General features: G+C 46.3%; 1 protein-coding gene across 3 annotated transcripts in view; it reads left to right on the top strand.

Annotated features, from left to right (window-relative positions):
- sphkap (SPHK1 interactor, AKAP domain containing) overlaps positions 1-17619 on the top strand; it is a 447045-nt gene that overhangs the window by 179637 nt on the left and 249789 nt on the right. For all 3 annotated transcript variants that reach the window (XM_070883916.1, XM_070883917.1, XM_070883915.1), the window contains exon 2: positions 16720-16834. In XM_070883916.1, coding sequence (XP_070740017.1) covers positions 16720-16834 — 115 coding nt within the window. The remainder of the gene's footprint in view (positions 1-16719; positions 16835-17619) is intronic.

Raw genomic sequence — 17619 nt, 5'->3', positions numbered from 1 at the left:
GTTCTTTAGGTCCCGGGTTTTTTGGTGGACCTGAGCCTTGAGCTGTCTATAATGTTATTTTGCAGCTCCCGAGTTGGGTTGTTGCTTGAAGCTCACAAATGCTTGCGCTTGCGATCTATTGGCTCTTTGATCTCCTGATCATTTTCATCAAACCAGTCCTGATGTTTTCTGGTTGAGTGACCAAGTGTCTCTTCACAGGCACTGGTTATAGAGGCCTGGAGGGCAGACCAAGCGCTGCGGGCATTCAGCATCTCAGGGTCATCACTCCGATCATGACGTCAATCCTGATCCCACGTTTGCGCCCCGGTCGGTAAATTAGGTGCGGCTACCTCATTCAGTGCCCGCCAAGAACAACGTCCTGGAAAAACAGTCAGTACAGGCTTGCAGAGTCATTAACTGGTGACTACTTAAAGGGATGAGGAAGTGCTTCCCTCGAAGGTCACAGTCAGTGCAACGTTTACACAGAGCATGGTGTGTCAGACTCCGAGTTTGCAGCGGCAGACAGACATAACAGTTGAACTTGAGAGAAACCTATTTCTAAAACTTTAATGGGGGCAGTACTAGGTCGGCAGCATCACATTCTACATGCTCTAGCAAGGTGTCGTGAAGAGAGAAAGGCTGTTGACCATGTTGGTGGCCGAAGGAGGAGAGCTCCTAGACGTCAGGGCAGGAGGCCTTACCTCCCACGGCTTTACCAGCGAAAACTCTCATACCTGGACCTGTCCAAGGAGCAGTGTGTTAGAAGGCTGCGCTTCCGAAAGGAATTTGTTACAGAGATATGCCATCTCCTGCAGGAAGACCTGCAGCCTCACAACGGCACCAGGACTGCACTGCCCATCGCGGTGAACGTCACAGTGGCACTTACCTTCTATGCCTCCGGCTCCCTCCAGGCTGCACCAGGGGACATATGCAGCGTCTCGCAATTCGCAGAACATCGCTGCATCCGCGATGTCACACAAGCTGTCTACATCCATTGATTGGACTTCATTACCTTCTCGATGACTAGGGAGAAACAGGATGAATGCATGTGTGGGTTTGCCAGGATAGCGGGTTTCCCTCGGGTGCAAGGAGCAATTGACTGCACACATGTGGCCTTGCGAGAACCATTCCAGAATAAGAACATAAGAAGTAGGAGCATGAGTCGGCCATTGGCCCCTCAAGCCTGCTCCGCCATTCAATAAGATCATGGCTGATCTGACCCTGGCCTCAACTTCACTTCCCCGTCCATTCCCCATAACCCTTGACTCCCTTATCATTCAAAAATATATTCAAAGACCCAGCCCCCACAACTCTCTGGGGTAGAGAATTCCAAAGATTCCCGACCCTCTGAGAGAAGAAATTCCTCCTCATTTCTGTTTTAAATGCGCGGCCCCTTATTCTGAAACTATGCCCTCTAGTTGTAGATTCTCCCATGAGGGAAAACATCATCTCTGCATCTACCCTGCCAAGCCCCCTCAGAATCTTGTATGTTTCAATAAGATAACCTCTCATTCTTCTAAACATCAAGGATTATATGCCCAACCAGCTCAACCTTTCTTCGTATGACAACCCCTTCATCTCAGGAATCAATTCTCTGAACTGCCTCCGCTGCAAGTATACCCTTCCTTAAATGAGGAGACCAAAACTGTACGCAGTACTCCAGGTGTGGTCTTACCAACGCCTTGTACAGTTGGAGCAGGACTTCTCTACTTTTATACTCCATCCCCTTTGCAATAAAGGCCAGCATTCCATTTGCCTTCCTGATTACTTTGCTGTACCTGCATGCTAACTTTTTGCATTTCATGCACAATAACCCCCAGATCGCCCTGTACAACGCTCCCCATTTAAATAATAATTAGCTTTTTTATTTTTCCTCCCAAAGTGGATAACCTCACATTTTCCCACATTATACCACATCTGCCACTTTTTTGCCCACTCACTGAGACTGTCTATATCCCTTTGTTGTTTATTTGCATCATCCTCACAACTTGCTTTCTCACCTATCTTTGTATCATCAGGAAATTTGCCTACATTAGACTCGGTCCCTTCATCCAAGTCATTAATATAGATTGTAAATACTTGAGGCCCGAGTAATGCTCCCTGTGGCACCCCACTCGTTTCAGTTTGCCAACTAGAAAATGATCCATTTATCCCAACTCTCTGTTTTCTGTTAGCCAGTCCTCTAGCTATGCTAATATATTACCCCCTACCCCATGAGTTTTTATCTTGTGCAGTAACCTTTTGTGTGGTACCTTATCGAATGCTTTCTGGAAATCCAAATATACGACAACTGGTTCTCCTTTATCCACTCTGCTCGTTACATCCTCAAAACACTCCAGCAGATTTGTCAAACATGATTTCCCTTTCATAAAACCATGCTGACTCTGCTTGACTGCATTAAGATTTTCTAAATGTCCTGCTACTACTTCCTTAATGATGGACTCCAGCATTTTCCCAATGACGGATGTTAAGCTAACTGGTCTATAGTTTCCTGCTTTCTGTCTCCCTCCTTTCTTAAATAGAAATGTTACATTTGCGGTTTTCCAGTCTGCTGGGACCTCTCCAGAATTCAGGGAATTGTGGTAAATTACAATCAATGTATCCATTATCTCTGCAGCCACTTCTTTTAAGACCCTAGGATGCAGGCCATTAGGTCCAGGGGACTTGTCCACCATTAGTCCCATTAGTTTGCCTAGCACTTTATCTCTAGTGATAGTGATTGTTTTAATTTCCCCCCCCCCCCACAATAGCTCCTTGACTATCAATTATTGGGATGTTTTTAGTGTCCTCTACCATAAGTCCGATACAAAATATTTGTTCAAAGTCTCTGCCATTTCCCTGTTTCCCATTATTAATTCTCCAGTCTCATTCTCTAAGGGACCAACGTTTACTTTAGTTACTCGACTCCTTTTTATATATCTGTAGAAGCTCTTACTGTCTGTTTTTATATTTCTTGCTAATTTACTTTCATAATCTATCTTCTCTGTCTTTATCGTTTTTTTAGTCATCCTTTGCTGGTTTCTAAATATTTCCCAATCCTCTTGGCCTTCCGTTATCCTTTGCAACATCGTATGCCTTTGTTTTCAATTTGATACCATCCTTTACTTTCTTAGTTAGCCAGGAATGGTTCATCCTTCTCTTAGCATCTTTATTTCTCACTGGAATAAATCTTTGCTGAGAGTTGTGAAATATCTCCTTAAATGTTTGGCATTGTGTTTCTACAGTCTTACCCTATAATATATTTTCGCAGTCTACTTTAACCAACTCTGCCTTCATACCTTTGTAATTACCTTTATTTAAGTTCAGGACACTAGTTTAAGACCTAGCTATCTCACTCTCAAACTGAATTTGAAATTCTACCATGTTATGATCACTCTTCCCAAGCGGATCCTTCACTACAAGACTATTAATTAATCCAGATTCGTTACACATTACCAGATCTAAAATAGTTGGTTCCGCAACGTATTGTTCCAAGAAACCATCCCGCTTATACTCTATGAACTCTTCCTCAAGGTTACCATTGCCAATTTGATTTGTCCAATCAATATGAAGATTAAAATCGCCCATGATTATTGCTTACCTTTCTTACAAGCCTCCATTATTTCTTGATTTATACCTTGTGCCACAGAGTGACTACTGTTTGGAGGCCTTTAAACCACTACTATCAATGACTTATTTTTCCCTTATTACCTCTTATCTCCACCCAAACTGATTCTACATCTTGATCATCTGAGCCAATATCATTTCTTACCACTGCACTGATCTCATCCTTTATTAACAGAGCTACCCCACCTCCTTTTCCTTTCTGCCTATCCTTACAAAATGGCAAATACCCCTGAATCTTTAGTTCCCAGCCTTGGTCACCTTGCAACCATGTCTCCATATGGCTATCAAATCATACCCATTTATTTCCATTTGTGCCGTCAATGCAGAATTCTTCAGAAAGGCATACCACTCCCTAAATGTGCAGCTGATGTGCAAATGCACACACAGGGCATCCTCGCAGTCAATGATCGCTATCCTGGAAGTGCACATGATGCCTTTTTCCTGCAGAAGAGCACTGTTCCTCGACTGTTTCAGCCACCACGGCAAGGCCGAGGCTGGCTGCTCGGGGACCAGGGATACGACCTGGTCACCTGGCTAAGGACCCCCCCTGCGCACTCCCACCATCGAGCCGGAGGAATGCTACAATGAGAGCCATGCCGCCACCTGCAACATCATCGAGCAGACAATAGGGGCACGGAAGCAGCGATTCTGAAGTCTGTACTGCTCTGGAGGCAGCCTTCAATACTCTCTTGAACAGGTCTCCCTATTCATCCTTGTTTACAAATCACTCCATGGACTTGCCCCTCCCTATCTCTGTAATCTTTTTCAGCCTCACAATCCCACAAGCTGTCTACGCTCCTCAAATTCTGGCCTCTTTAACATCCCTCATTATAACTGCTCAACCATCGGTGGCCGTGCCTTCAGCTGCCTGGGCCCTAAGCTCTGGAACTCCCTCCCTAAACCTCTATGCCTCTCTACCTCTCTTTCCTCCTTTAAGACGGTCATTAAAACCTACCTCTTGAAACAAGTTTTTGATCATCTGTCTTAATTTCGTCTGTGGCTTGGTGCCAAATTTATCTGTTTGTCTGTATCACTGTTGTGCCTTGGGACGTTTTACTACGTTAAAAGCGCGATATAGATAAAAGTTATTAATATTATTATTATGATGCTGCACAACTTGGCCCTCATGAGGGCCCAGACCTGGTCAGTGGAGATCGCAGGCCCACCTCAGGAGGCAGATGAGGAGGAGGAGGAGGGGGAAGAGGAGGAGGGGGAGGAGGAGGAGGAGGAGGAGGAGGGGGAAGAGGAGGAGGGGGAGGAGGCTGATGAGGAGGAGTTAGAGGGAGAGGAGGAGGAGGAGGTGGAGAAACAGGAGCCTGCCGACTGTCCGAATGTCCAGCAAGACGACGTCGGCCAGCAGCAGCCACGGAGGAGGCGGCAGGACTATTTGGCGGCTGCTCATAGGGGAACGCTTTGCTTAAATAGAGGGAGCTCAGGGATGCAGCTAATAATGGCCTCGCATTGTGCCACAATAATGCCTCATCTCCATAACAAGTCAACAGTCATATGCCAGAGGCTGAAGGAGACAGTGAAGCTTACATTTAATTGCAACACATCCCTCCAACAACCACACCCCTCAAATGAAACAAAATGGAGCTGATGTCCCTTCAAAATATACAACAAAGACACATCAGACCTTGGCCATTTTCATTGAAACCCCACCCCCTCAAATAAAACACAATGGAGCACCTGCCCCTTCAAATTAAACAACATATTAATAACATATTAGTCATTATGTAAATGGGACCCATGGGGACACCTTTAATCAATGTGTTTTCCGTTGGCATTTCCCACCTCTTTGCCTCACCCCCCTCCCTCGCCTACTGCTCCTCCTCAATGGTCCTCAGTGCCTGCAGCAAGGCTGCTTGAGGGCTGCTGTGGGTCTCAGGAATGCAGGTCAGATGGCCGAGGAGGACTCCCTTGATCAGCTGTGGCCATGGAGGGCACTACTGCTGACTGCAATGACTGCACCACCTCAGGACAGGCGGCAGTGTGGGATGGCTGGGGTGTAGGCCGTTTCGGGTGCAATGACGGACTGGCAGTGGCGGGAGCCAGAATGCTGTCATCGTGAGGAAGGTCAGCACCTTCCATTTCCAGTGGCATACTGCCACTCCTCCGGGGCAGTGCCAGAGCACGTGCTGATCATCATCATCATCATAGGCAGTCCCTCGGAATCGAGGAAGACTTGCTTCCACTCCCAAAGTGAGTTCTTTGATGGCTGAGCGGTCCGATACGAGAGCCACAGACCCTGTTACAGGTGGGACAGACATTTGTCGAGGGAAGGGGTCGATGGGGCTGGTTTGCTGCGCGCTCCTTCCGCTGCCTGCGCTTGACCTCTTCATGCTCTTTGCGTTGGAACTCGAAGAGCTCGACGTCCTCCCGGATGTACTTTCTCCACCTCGGGCAGTCTTCGGCCAGGGTCTCCCAGGTGTCAGTGGTGATGTCGTACTTTACCAGGGAGGCTTTGAGAGTGTCCTTATAACGTTTCCGCTGTCCTCCTTTGGCTCGTTTACCTTGCGGGGCTTCAGCCTGTGATGTCATGGCTGCTGCCATGTGAACCATGGCATGCACTATCACCTCTGGGACCCTATTCTCACTCATTGAGGCCGTTTGCCAGTCTAGCCGGGCAAGGATGGTCTCAGTGTGCTGCTGAGAGGCACGGCCCGTGCTAGAGGCAGCCTCCGCCACCCTCACACCAAATGCAGCCACGCTCTGCGGCACAGTCCGCAATGCACCCGTCACCTCACGGTGCATCAGCGATGACTGCCTGGACAGAGCCTCCCAATCCAGGTGCTCATCTGCCTGACTCTTAGCAGGACTCCTGGGCCAACTTACCCTCCTGAGAGCTGGCCCCTGATCTTCGCCTCACATTGCATGTTGCTGCAGGCCACTGGATCCAGGAGTGTCAGCATCTGGGAAGCCCCGGAAGTTGGTGGTGTTCTCCACCGAGCTGCTTTCCCCACTCGCGGGCACTGGTGTCGGGTCGTGGTCTGTGGCCACACACGCCCCGACATCCCCCTCATCCTCCCCCTCGTGTGAGGACGCTGGCAGACGAGCAGGGCTGCGGCACATTTAGTTCATCATCTGTCAGCACAAAGCAACACAAGTGTGTGTAGCAGTTGGGGAGGGGGCAGGAAGGTAAGAAGGAAGGGGGCATCGCTACTTTGAAGATACATGTAAGACATGTGGGATGAAGGGTCAGGGCTGCCACAGAAAACGGACAGCTCATTGACAAAACATTGCCTGTCTGACCGCCACCGCTCCAACTGCTGGGCCCATGAGGGTAGATACTCGCTCCTCAATGGCGCTGAGATCCTGGAGCTCTGGCTCCTCTCCTCCAGTCCGCTCCTGCTCTCGTCTGTTGTGGGTGAACTTGGCCCACAATGAACAAAACAAGATGTTGTCAGTTGTCAGTGGGTCTGTAGCTGCTAGTGTGCAGCATGTGTCTGTAGTAAGTGACTCGCTACTGATGTTGCGAGGTGCGAATGTCCCCACCTCAGCCTGCGTAGCAGCTCACAGCGGATGCGTAAAAGGTGGGGTCTAGGCACAAAGAGCTATGAGTAAGTATGATGCTGAAGGCCTGTGATTGTATATGGAGAGTTAAAAGATCTTTTTTGTGTCCTCAGGCTGAGTTGGGAGCTAGAAGGTGAGAGACGCTTGGATGGGCGGGGCATGACTGGGGAAGCTATAGAGAGCTTTGAGGGTGTCTGCAACAATGAGGAGCATGGCCTGGCACACATAGAGGAGGTATGGGCAGTGTCAAGCAATGAGGCTTACATGAAGGCATTGCAAAGATAATGTAACGGGTACTCACCCTGATGAACCGAGTCAGGTCATTGAATTTCTTCTGACATTGAGTCACGGTCCTCCACACCATGTTGCGGGCAAAAACGTGCTGTGCGACCTCCCTCCACAACCTCCTGAACACTCTGGGGATGACCTCCGTCCCTCTGCAGGTTGCAGGGCATCTTGGCACCGTTCCGCGGCCTCCAGGAGCGCCTCAAAGGCTGCAGCCGAGAAGCGGTGCACACGTCGTTGACCTACCTGTGCATCTATCCTCCCGCTCTTTAAAGCCGTGGCTTTAAATACTCGACAGTTCCCAGGATCTGACTCGCAGTTCCGCGCATGCGCTATGGGTCCGCCAAATCTACCGACCAAACTTTCATTATCGCCCTCCCCCCAGCTGTAGTGTGCAACGGCTGATTTAGCGCCCATCAGCTCTTCGACTGAATGTGACGAATTTCTCAGCGGAAGGTGCAAACCTTTTCAAGGTGCTAAAATTACCGCGCTGCCTCAAATGAGTCTCAACCGAATTTCTCCTCCTATGGATATTACAGCTGAATCTCTTTAAACACATAACTAGTTTTCCAAGAATTATATGCTTGCAACAGGAATTATCCTTTGATGAAGATTGCTATATATACAGCTAATTTGCATATCTGTGCTTGAATCCAATTAATCACTTGTTCGATGATTCAAACTAAGCAAAGACAGAGCACTTACCAAAAATCTGCGATTTCACACAAAAGTGATTACGTATCTAAAATGTGCTGCTGTCTCTAAGTGATATTTGGCAATGATTTGATGGAACATCGTGTGCTGACAATTAAGACCTGGATAATTATAGGTCATGATTAGAATATACACACAGTGATGATAAATAGGAATGGGTTTTGGTCACTGGGATACAGCGATATTCTATTTCTCCTTTGGATCAGGTAATTTGAGATGATTACAGTTGCATTCCAGAACAATTTAAAGCTGTTTAATTGCACACAAATTACAAACATTTTTCTCACTTCAGCATGCATGAATGAGTCAGTGCTGCCACAATGATTTCATGTGTGAAGACAAATTCTACTCTTCAAGTGACTAGCAAATCAAACGGAAACTGGAATAAAAACAGAAAATGCTGGAAATCTCAGCAGGTCAGGCAGCATCTGTGAAGAAGAAGCAGAGTTAATCAATCAAATCACTCATCAATTGATTGAAGGCTGTTAACGTTTTGGGTCAACGACCCTTCATCAGAACTGGAGAGTGTTCGAACGGATCCTTAACAAGCACTGAAAGGGGGAGGGGAAGAAAGAACAAGAGGGAAGGTCTGTGATAGGTTGGAAGACAGGAGAGATTAGAGAGACAAAAGTGATGACCCAAATTCAAATGGTAATGCCAGGAGTTAGAAAAACATTAGTCGAGATAGGGTGTGAATGGAGGGATAATGACCAACTGCCATTAGAGACAAGCAGAAAAAAAGAAAGAAACAGGTTCTGAGGGGGTGGGGGTGGGGGTGGGGGGAGGGGGGATTGGGAGGGGTGAAGGGAGCCAAGGATTGTCAGCGTTTATGCTCTGAAATTGTTGAACTCGATGTTGAGTCCAGAAGGCTGTAAAGTGCCTAAACAAAAGATGAGGTGCTGTTCCTCGAGCTTACGTTGAGCTTCGTTGGAACAGTGTAGGAGACCAAGGACAGAGTCAGAGTGGGAATGGACTGGAGAATTAAAGTGACAGGCGACTAAAAGCTCAGGGTCTCACTTAATAAGAAATAGGACCAGGAGTAGGCCATATAGCCCCTCGAAACTGCTCCGCCATTTAATACGATCAAGACTGATCCGATCATGGACTCAGGTCCATTTCCCTGCCCGCTCCCGGTAACCCCTTAATCCCTTATTGGTTAAGAAACTGTCTATCTCTGTCTTAACTGTATTTAATGTCCCGGCTTCCACAGCTCTCTGAGGAAGTGAATTCCACAGATTTACAACCCTCTGAGAAGAAATTCCTCCTCATCTCAGTTTTAAATGAGCTGCCCCTTATTCTAAGATTATGCCCCCTGATTAATTAGCAATCTCATTGTGCGAGGCCCCTTGGGGAAGAGTGACCATAATATGGTGGAATTCTGCATTAAGAAAGAGAATGAAACAGTTAATTCAGAGCCCATGGTCCAGAACTTAAAGAAGGGTAACTTTGAAGGTATGAGGCGTGAATTGGCTAGGATAGATTGGCGAATGATACTTAAGGGGTTGACTGTGGATGGGCAATGGCAGACATTTAGAGACCGCATGGATGAGTTACAACAATTGTACATTCCTGTCTGGCGTAAAAATAAAAAAGGGAAGGTGGCTCAACCGTGGCTATCTCGGGAAATCAGGGATAGTATTAAAGCCAAGGAAGTGGCATACAAATTGGCCAGAAATAGCAGCGAACCCGGGGACTGGGAGAAATTTAGAACTCAGCAGAGGAGGACAAAGGGTTTGATTAGGGCAGGGAAAATGGAGTACGAGAAGAAGCTTGCAGGGAACATTAAGGCGATTGCAAAAGTTTCTATAGGTATGTAAAGAGAAAAAGGTTAGTAAAGACAAACGTAGGTCCCCTGCAGTCAGAATCAGGGGAAGTCATAACGGGGAACAAAGAAATGGCAGACCAATTGAACAAGTACTTTGGTTCTGTATTCACTAAGGAGGACACAAACAACCTTCCAGATATAAAAGGGGTCAGAGGGTCTAGTAAGGAGGAGGAACTGAGGGAAATCTTTATTAGTCGGGAAATTGTGTTGGGGAAATTGATGGGATTGAAGGCCGATAAATCCCCAGGGCCTGATGGACTGCATCCCAGAGTACTTAAGGAGGTGGCCTTGGAAATAGCGGATGCATTGACAGTCATTTTCCAACATTCCATTGACTCTGGATCAGTTCCTATCGAGTGGAGGGTAGCCAATGTAACCCCACTTTTTAAAAAAGGAGGGAGAGAGAAAGCAGGGAATTATAGACCGGTCAGCCTGACCTCAGTAGTGGGTAAAATGATGGAATCAATTATTAAGGATGTCATAGCAGCGCATTTGGAAAATGGTGACATGATAGATCCAAGTCAGCATGGATTTGTGAAAGGGAAATCATGCTTGACAAATCTTCTGAAATTTTTTGAGGATGTTTCCAGTAAAGTGGACAAAGGAGAACCAGTTGATGTGGTGTATTTGGACTTTCAGAAGGCTTTCGGCAAGGTCCCACACAAGAGATTAATGTGCAAAGTTAAAGCACATGGGATTGGGGATAGTGTGCTGACGTGGATTGAGAACTGGTTGTCAGACAGGAAGCAAAGAGTAGGAGTAAATGGGTACTTTTCAGAATGGCAGGCAGTGACTAGTGGGGTACCGCAAGGTTCTGTGCTGGGGCCCCAGCTGTTTACATTGTACATTAATGATTTAGACGAGGGGATTAAATGTAGTATCTCCAAATTTGCGGATGACACTAAGTTGGGTGGCAGTGTGAGCTGCGAGGAGGATGCTATGAGGCTGCAGAGTGACTTGGATAGGTTAGGTGAGTGGGCAAATGCATGGCAGTTGAAGTATAATGTGGATAAATGTGAGGTTATCCACTTTGGTGGTAAAAACAGAGAGACAGACTATTATCTGAATGGTGACAGATTAGGAAAAGGGAAGGTGCAACGAGACCTGGGTGTCATGGTACATCAGTCATTGAAGGTTGGCATGCAGGTACAGCAGGTGGTTAAGAAAGCAAATGGCATGTTGGCCTTCATAGCGAGGGGATTTGAGTACAGGGGCAGGAAGGTATTGCTACAGTTGTACAGGGCCTTGGTGAGGCCACACCTGGAGTATTGTGTACAGTTTTGGTCTCCTAACTTGAGGAAGGACATTCTTGCTATTGAGGGAGTGCAGCGAAGATTCACCAGACTGATTCCCGGGATGGTGGGACTGACCTATCAAGAAAGACTGGATCAACTGGGCTTGTATTCACTGGAGTTCAGAAGAATGAGAGGGGACCTCATAGAAACGTTTAAAATTCTGACGGGTTTAGACAGGTTAGATGCAGGAAGAATGTTCCCAATGTTGGGGAAGTCCAGAACCAGGGGTCACAGTCTAAGGATAAGGGGTAAGCCATTTAGGACCGAGATGAGGAGAAACTCCTTCACCCAGAGAGTGGTGAACCTGTGTAATTCTCTACCACAGAAAGTAGTTGAGGCCAATTCGCTAAATATATTCAAAAGGGAGTTAGATGAAGTCCTTACTACTCGGGGGATCATGGGGTATGGCGAGAAAGCAGGAATGGGGTACTGAAGTTTCATGTTCAGCCATGAACTCATTGAATGGCGGTGCAGGCTAGAAGGGCTGAATGGCCTGCTCCTGCACCTATTTTCTATGTTTCTATGTTCTAGTCTCCCCTATTAGTAGAAACATCCGATTTGCATCCAACTTGTCAAACCCCCTCATAATCTTGTACATTTCGATAAGATCACCTCTCATCCTTCTGAATTCCAATGAGTAGAGGCCCAACCTCCTCAACCTTTCCTCATAAGTCAGCCCCTTCATCTCCTGAATCAACCGAGTGAAACTTCTCTGAACTGCCTCCAAAGCAAGTATATCCTTTCGTAAATACGGAAACCAAAACTGAACGCAGTATTCCAGGTGTGGCCTCACCAATACCCTGTCGCAAGACTGCCCTGCTTTTATACTCAATCCTCTTTGCAATAAAGGCCAAGATTCCATTGGCCTTCCTGGTCACTTGCTGTACCTGCATATTAACCTTTTGTGTTTCATGCACAAGTACCCCCAGGTCCCGCTGTACTGCAGCACTTTGCAATTTTTCTCCATTTAAATAATAACTTGCTCTTTGATTTTTTTTCTCCCAAAGTGCATGACCTCACACTTTCCGACATTATACTCCATCTGACAAATTTTTGCCCACTCACTGAGCCTGTCTATGTCCTTTTGCAGCTTTTTTGTGTCCTCCTCACACATTGCTTTTCCTCCCATCTTTGTATCGTCAGCAAACTTGGCTACATTACACTCGGTCCTTTTTTCCAAGTCGTTAATATAGATTGTAAATAGTTGGGGTCCCAGCACTGATCCCTGCACCACCCCACTAGTTACTGGTTACCAACCAGAGAATCTTGACTCTCTGTTTTCTGTTCGTTAGCCAATCCTCTAACAATGCTACTATATTACCTCCAATCCCGTGAACCTTTATCTTGTGCAGTAATCTTTTATGTGGCGCCTTGTCAAATGCCTTCTGGAAGTCGAAATACACCACATCCACTGGTTCCCCTTTATCCACCCTGTTCGTTACATCCTTAAAGAATTCCAGCAAATTTGTCAAACATGACTTCCCCTTCATAAATCCATGCTGACTCTGCCTGACCAAATTTTGCTTTTCCAAATGTCCTGCTACTGCTTCTTTAATAATGGACTCTAACATTTTCCCAACCACAGATGTTAGGCTAACTGGTCTATAGTTTCCTGCTTTTTGTCTGCATTCTTTTTTAAATAGGGGCGTTACATTTGCAGTTTTCCAATCTGCTGGGACCTCCCCAGAATCCAGGGAATTTTGGTAAATTACAACCAATGCGTCCACAATCCCTGCCGCTACTTCTCTTAAGACCCTAGGATGCAAGCCATCAGGTCCAGGGGATTTATCTGCCTTTAGTCCCACTTGCGGACTCAATGGAGGTGTTCCGCAAAGCGGTCACCCAATCTGCGTTTGGTCTCCCCAATGTAGAGGAGACCACATCGTGAGCAGCAAATACAGTATACTAGATTGAAAGAAGTACAAGTAAATCGTTGTTTCACCTGGAAGGAGTATTTGGGGCCCTGGATAGTGGGAAGGGAGGAGTTAAAAGGACAGGTGTTACATATCCTGCACTTGCATGGAAAGGTGCCATGGGAAGGGGAGGGGATGCTGGGGGTGACTGCGGAATAGACCAGGGGGTCGCAGAGAGAGCGGTCCTTTCGGAATGTTGAGAGGGGAGGGGAGGGGAAGATGTGATTGGCGGTGAGGTCACGCTGGAGGTGGCGGAAATGGCGGAGGATGATCCGTTGAACATGGAGGCTGGTGGGGTGAAAGGTGAGGACAAGGGGAACCCTGTTGTGGTTCTGAGAGGGAGGGGAAGGGGTGAGAGCAGAGGTGCGGGAAATAGAACAGACACGGTCGAGGGCCACGTTAACCACAGCGGAGTGGAATCCTCTGATGAGGAAAAGGGAAGACATGTCAGAGGCACTAGTGTGAAAGGTGGCGTCGTCAGAGCAGATGCAACAGAGACGGAGAAACTGGGAGAATGGAATGGAGTCCTTACAGGATGCGGGGTGGGAGGAAGTGTAGTCCAGGGAGCTGTGGGAGTCAGTGGGCGTATAGTGGATACTGGTCGAAAGCCTATTCCCAGAGATGGAGATGGAGAAGTCGAGGAAGAGAAGGGTCGAGTTGGAGATGGACCAAGTGAAGGTGAGGGGAGGGTGGAAATTGGATGCAAAGTGAATGAAATTTTCAAATTCAAGGCAGGAAACGGCACCGATACAGTCATCAATGAACCGGAAAAAGAGGCGAGGGAGGGGACCAGAGTAGATCTGGAACAAAGAATGTTCCACATATCCCACGAAAAGGCAGGCATAGCTAGGACCCATGCAGGTTCACATAGCAACACCTTTAATTTGGAGAAAGTGAATGGAGTTAAAGGAGAAGTTCATTGTGAGAACAAGTTCAGCCAGGCGGACAGGGTGGTGGATGAGGACTGGTTGGGCCTCTGCTCGAGGAAGAAATTGAAACTGGTCTCTCCAGAGTTCAGGAATAGATCACAGATCATGTTAGGCCATCTACAATTCGTATCAGTTCACCACTAGGCATACCAGTAATCTCTAAATTGCATGAGAAAAGTCAGTGTTCAGTTTGCAAACTATCAGTACATACAAGGTGTAAAAATTAGTGGGAAATGGTCTGGCATATTTAAGTTATATAAAATACAAATGAATAGGTGTGATTCACTGTAATTCTATAAGACAAGAAGAACGAGTATTTTACTTTGTAATTCTGGCCTGTTGCAACTCTACTCAATGGGAATGTATAGTCCATTGAAAATAAAAAATATTGGTGTGAATACAATGTGATTTGGCCAGTTGGAATTCTAAACCCTGGTAATAAATTGTAATTAAAATGCTATACAATAGGAATAGATATGAGAAGGTGGAATTTGACAGCGTGGATGAGAAAGGAAATTGTTAGCATAATAGGAGTGAATATTGACTGGCTTAGTTCATTGTAATGAGCATGAAAGGGACATAGTTTAATACTGTGGAATTATATATATGGATCAGATATGTGCTTATCTGTAGTAAGTAGATTTTTAATAACTGCAGATGAAATTTACATTTACTGAAACAAGCCATGAGAAACAACAGTTCATACAGAGAGTAGAATAACAGTGAATGTAATGATTAAAGAGAGAAATAATGTCCAGACAGAGTGGAAAGGCAGTGAGTAAGTGTAACTGACAGGTCAGGCAATGAGTAAGGATACATACAGCGGATGAATGTTGAAAACAGTGGGAGGCAGCAATATGGGAGGCAGTGGATAAAATCATTTATTTTTCTTTCCGTTTTCTTTTATCGTCTCCTGCTCACCCCACAAACTACAGTAAGGTCAGTGATGGAGAGCACCAATGGATCTGTTCCTGGTGTAACAAATAAGATCACATCTCGAGAGTTTTAGGGGCTTGTTCTTTCATTACATATTTTTGTTACCAAGAGAAAATTAAGTGTATTTCTCCCTCCTCCTGTGATTAAATCAAAGGTGTGTTTTCCCTTTGTGGCACAGTATAATGGTACAGGTTGGCCCTCCCTTATCCGGGCTCCCTTATCCGGCATCACCCCTCGACCGGCATGATTCTGGTGACCAGGGGCGCATGTACAGAACACGGCCGACCTCCGCCACGACTTTGAGACCGCGCTGACACTCGATCCGCTGGGGGCTCGCTGGGTCCACCAACACGCAGCCCGCTGCGGGCCAGCGACACCCGGCCCGCTGGGGGCTCGCTGGGTCCACCAACACGCAGCCCGCTGGGGGCCAGCGACACCCGGCCCGCTGGGGGCTCGCCGATGCCTGGCCCGCTGACAGCCGGCCCGCTGGGGGCTCGCTGGGGCCGCACCGACCTTCTGCTACATTCACTGGAACAGAGTCCTCAGCAGAGTCCAGTTGACACGAGGTGCCGTGCAGCTGTTGCACAGAGTTCTCCGTTAACAAAAAAAACAGACACAACACAGAAGCATTACAGTTAAAAAAGGAATAAAGTGTATCCAGTGATAGAGTAGTGATGCTTCGGTTTACATTAAACCAGTCAACAACAAAAAAAACTAAGTTAAGCTTATCCCTTATTCGGCACAGGCAGGTCCCAAGGGTGCCGGATAAAGTAGGTCCAACCTGTATACTGATTGGTACTATCACAGTGAGCTTATTTCTATTAAAATTATTTTCTGCATTTTCAGATTTAATGAACTACTGTCCTAGTCAGTAAAAGATAATTAGGTATTGAGCGCCCTAGTACCACTCTGCTCTGTTTACCTAACTTGTTAGTCAACCGAGTGTGCTCAGATGAAAAAACAGATAGCGACATGGCAATATGTTTTTTCCATAGCAAGAATTTAAAAAGTAGTGTTGGGTGCTTCCACTGATGCAGCCTCAATTCCAAACAATGCACCAAAGGAGATGCTGTGACTAGTTCTTTAAACAAAGAACGACTTGTATTTAGATAATTTCTTACAATGTCTCCACTTCGGTCTTCCTGGTGTGGATGTGAGGCCAGGAGGAGCTGGATTGGTCCTCGCATCTCCATGGCATTCCCGCCGGCTGTTCTCCACCACTCCCCAGCCCCTCCTCCTGGGACTTACCAGAGGGCCTATGCTGGCAAGGCAAGCAGCCCGTACATCTGCTGAAATGGCTGAGCTACCTGTGGAGGCACGACAGGTGGCTCGAATTATTAAATGAGTCTCGAGGCGCAATATTGGGCCAGGCTCACGCCTCCCAATTGGGGCATCAGCTAGGAGGCAAAGAGGCTGTGCAATGCCAATTTAGGGCACCAAAGTGGGCCAAAATGAATTTCTACTCTGATGTGTTTATGTCTTGGAATGGGGCTTGAACCCACAACCTTCTGAATCAGAGGTCAGGATGCTACAAACAGAACCAATCTGACACATAAACTGGAATCGTACTTATTTATTAATGGAAAGCTATTACAGACAATGTTAATGATTTCTAGCAACCACACTGAAGGAAAGACTGATGCTTCCAGCAGGACCTGCAGTAGAAATGTACCAGTTTAGTGTTAGTGCCATACTTTACGTCAATTCTCTGTCTTCTGTTGCAGTAACTTTGAAGCCTCACAAATGCGTCGCCTCTCAGAGCACTTTGAAACAATCCCAGGCAGTGAAGCAGAGAGCTCCATGTGTGCTACAGGGAACTCCATCACAGCATGTAAAAAGGTAAATCATTTCACCACCTCAACACAAAATACACTCCATAAGTGACTTGCAATTGTTTGTAGTTACCACACAGCTTGCAATCACACAGCTCCAGAAATAGAGTGGGATCTGACAGCTAGCAAGCAATGACTGGCCAAAGAACTTTCAGCTGATGGTCTATAAATTATTTCTGGACATTGTATTTGTTGCACAGTGTGAACATAATCACACACCTGTGATAAAATATACTACTTATCAGCACCCAGACAGAAAACCATGCTGCAAACTGAATAAAACCATATTAAACACACAGCACCATGGAGCAATTTGATTAGAATAATCGAATGTGTTTTATGGTTTATATCATCTGGGCTGTTCAATTAGATAATGGAATACAACACATTGCTAGCTATCTTTTATGTCACATATAAACCATGGGACTCCTTCAATTATATTCCAGTCTTTAACTTACTCCCGGGTATATATTATCTACTACATATTAAAATAGTAATGAGACTCAATAGAGCTGTAGATAGCAGTATGATTGTAACATTACGTGACATAAGGGTATGTGACAGAGGAAAATACCAATAAGATTTTTTTTAATTAGTTGAAAGAAATTAAGAACACATTAAAAATATATGCAGGATCTATAAATACCAAAAAGGAACCAAAGTGCTTTTGTTAGAAAGAAGCAGAGTTCTACCCGAGGCCACCTATGGTCAGGGCAGCGATGCTGAACTCTCCTCTGGCATTCATCACTTGCATCCATGTCTGGATCAAGGGTGTGATGAGGTATGGAGCTG

The sequence above is a fragment of the Pristiophorus japonicus genome, chromosome 6 (genome assembly GCF_044704955.1).
Source record: "Pristiophorus japonicus isolate sPriJap1 chromosome 6, sPriJap1.hap1, whole genome shotgun sequence".
NCBI classification, from domain to species: Eukaryota; Metazoa; Chordata; class Chondrichthyes; family Pristiophoridae; genus Pristiophorus; species Pristiophorus japonicus.
This window is presented reverse-complemented; position numbering and strand designations above follow the sequence as displayed.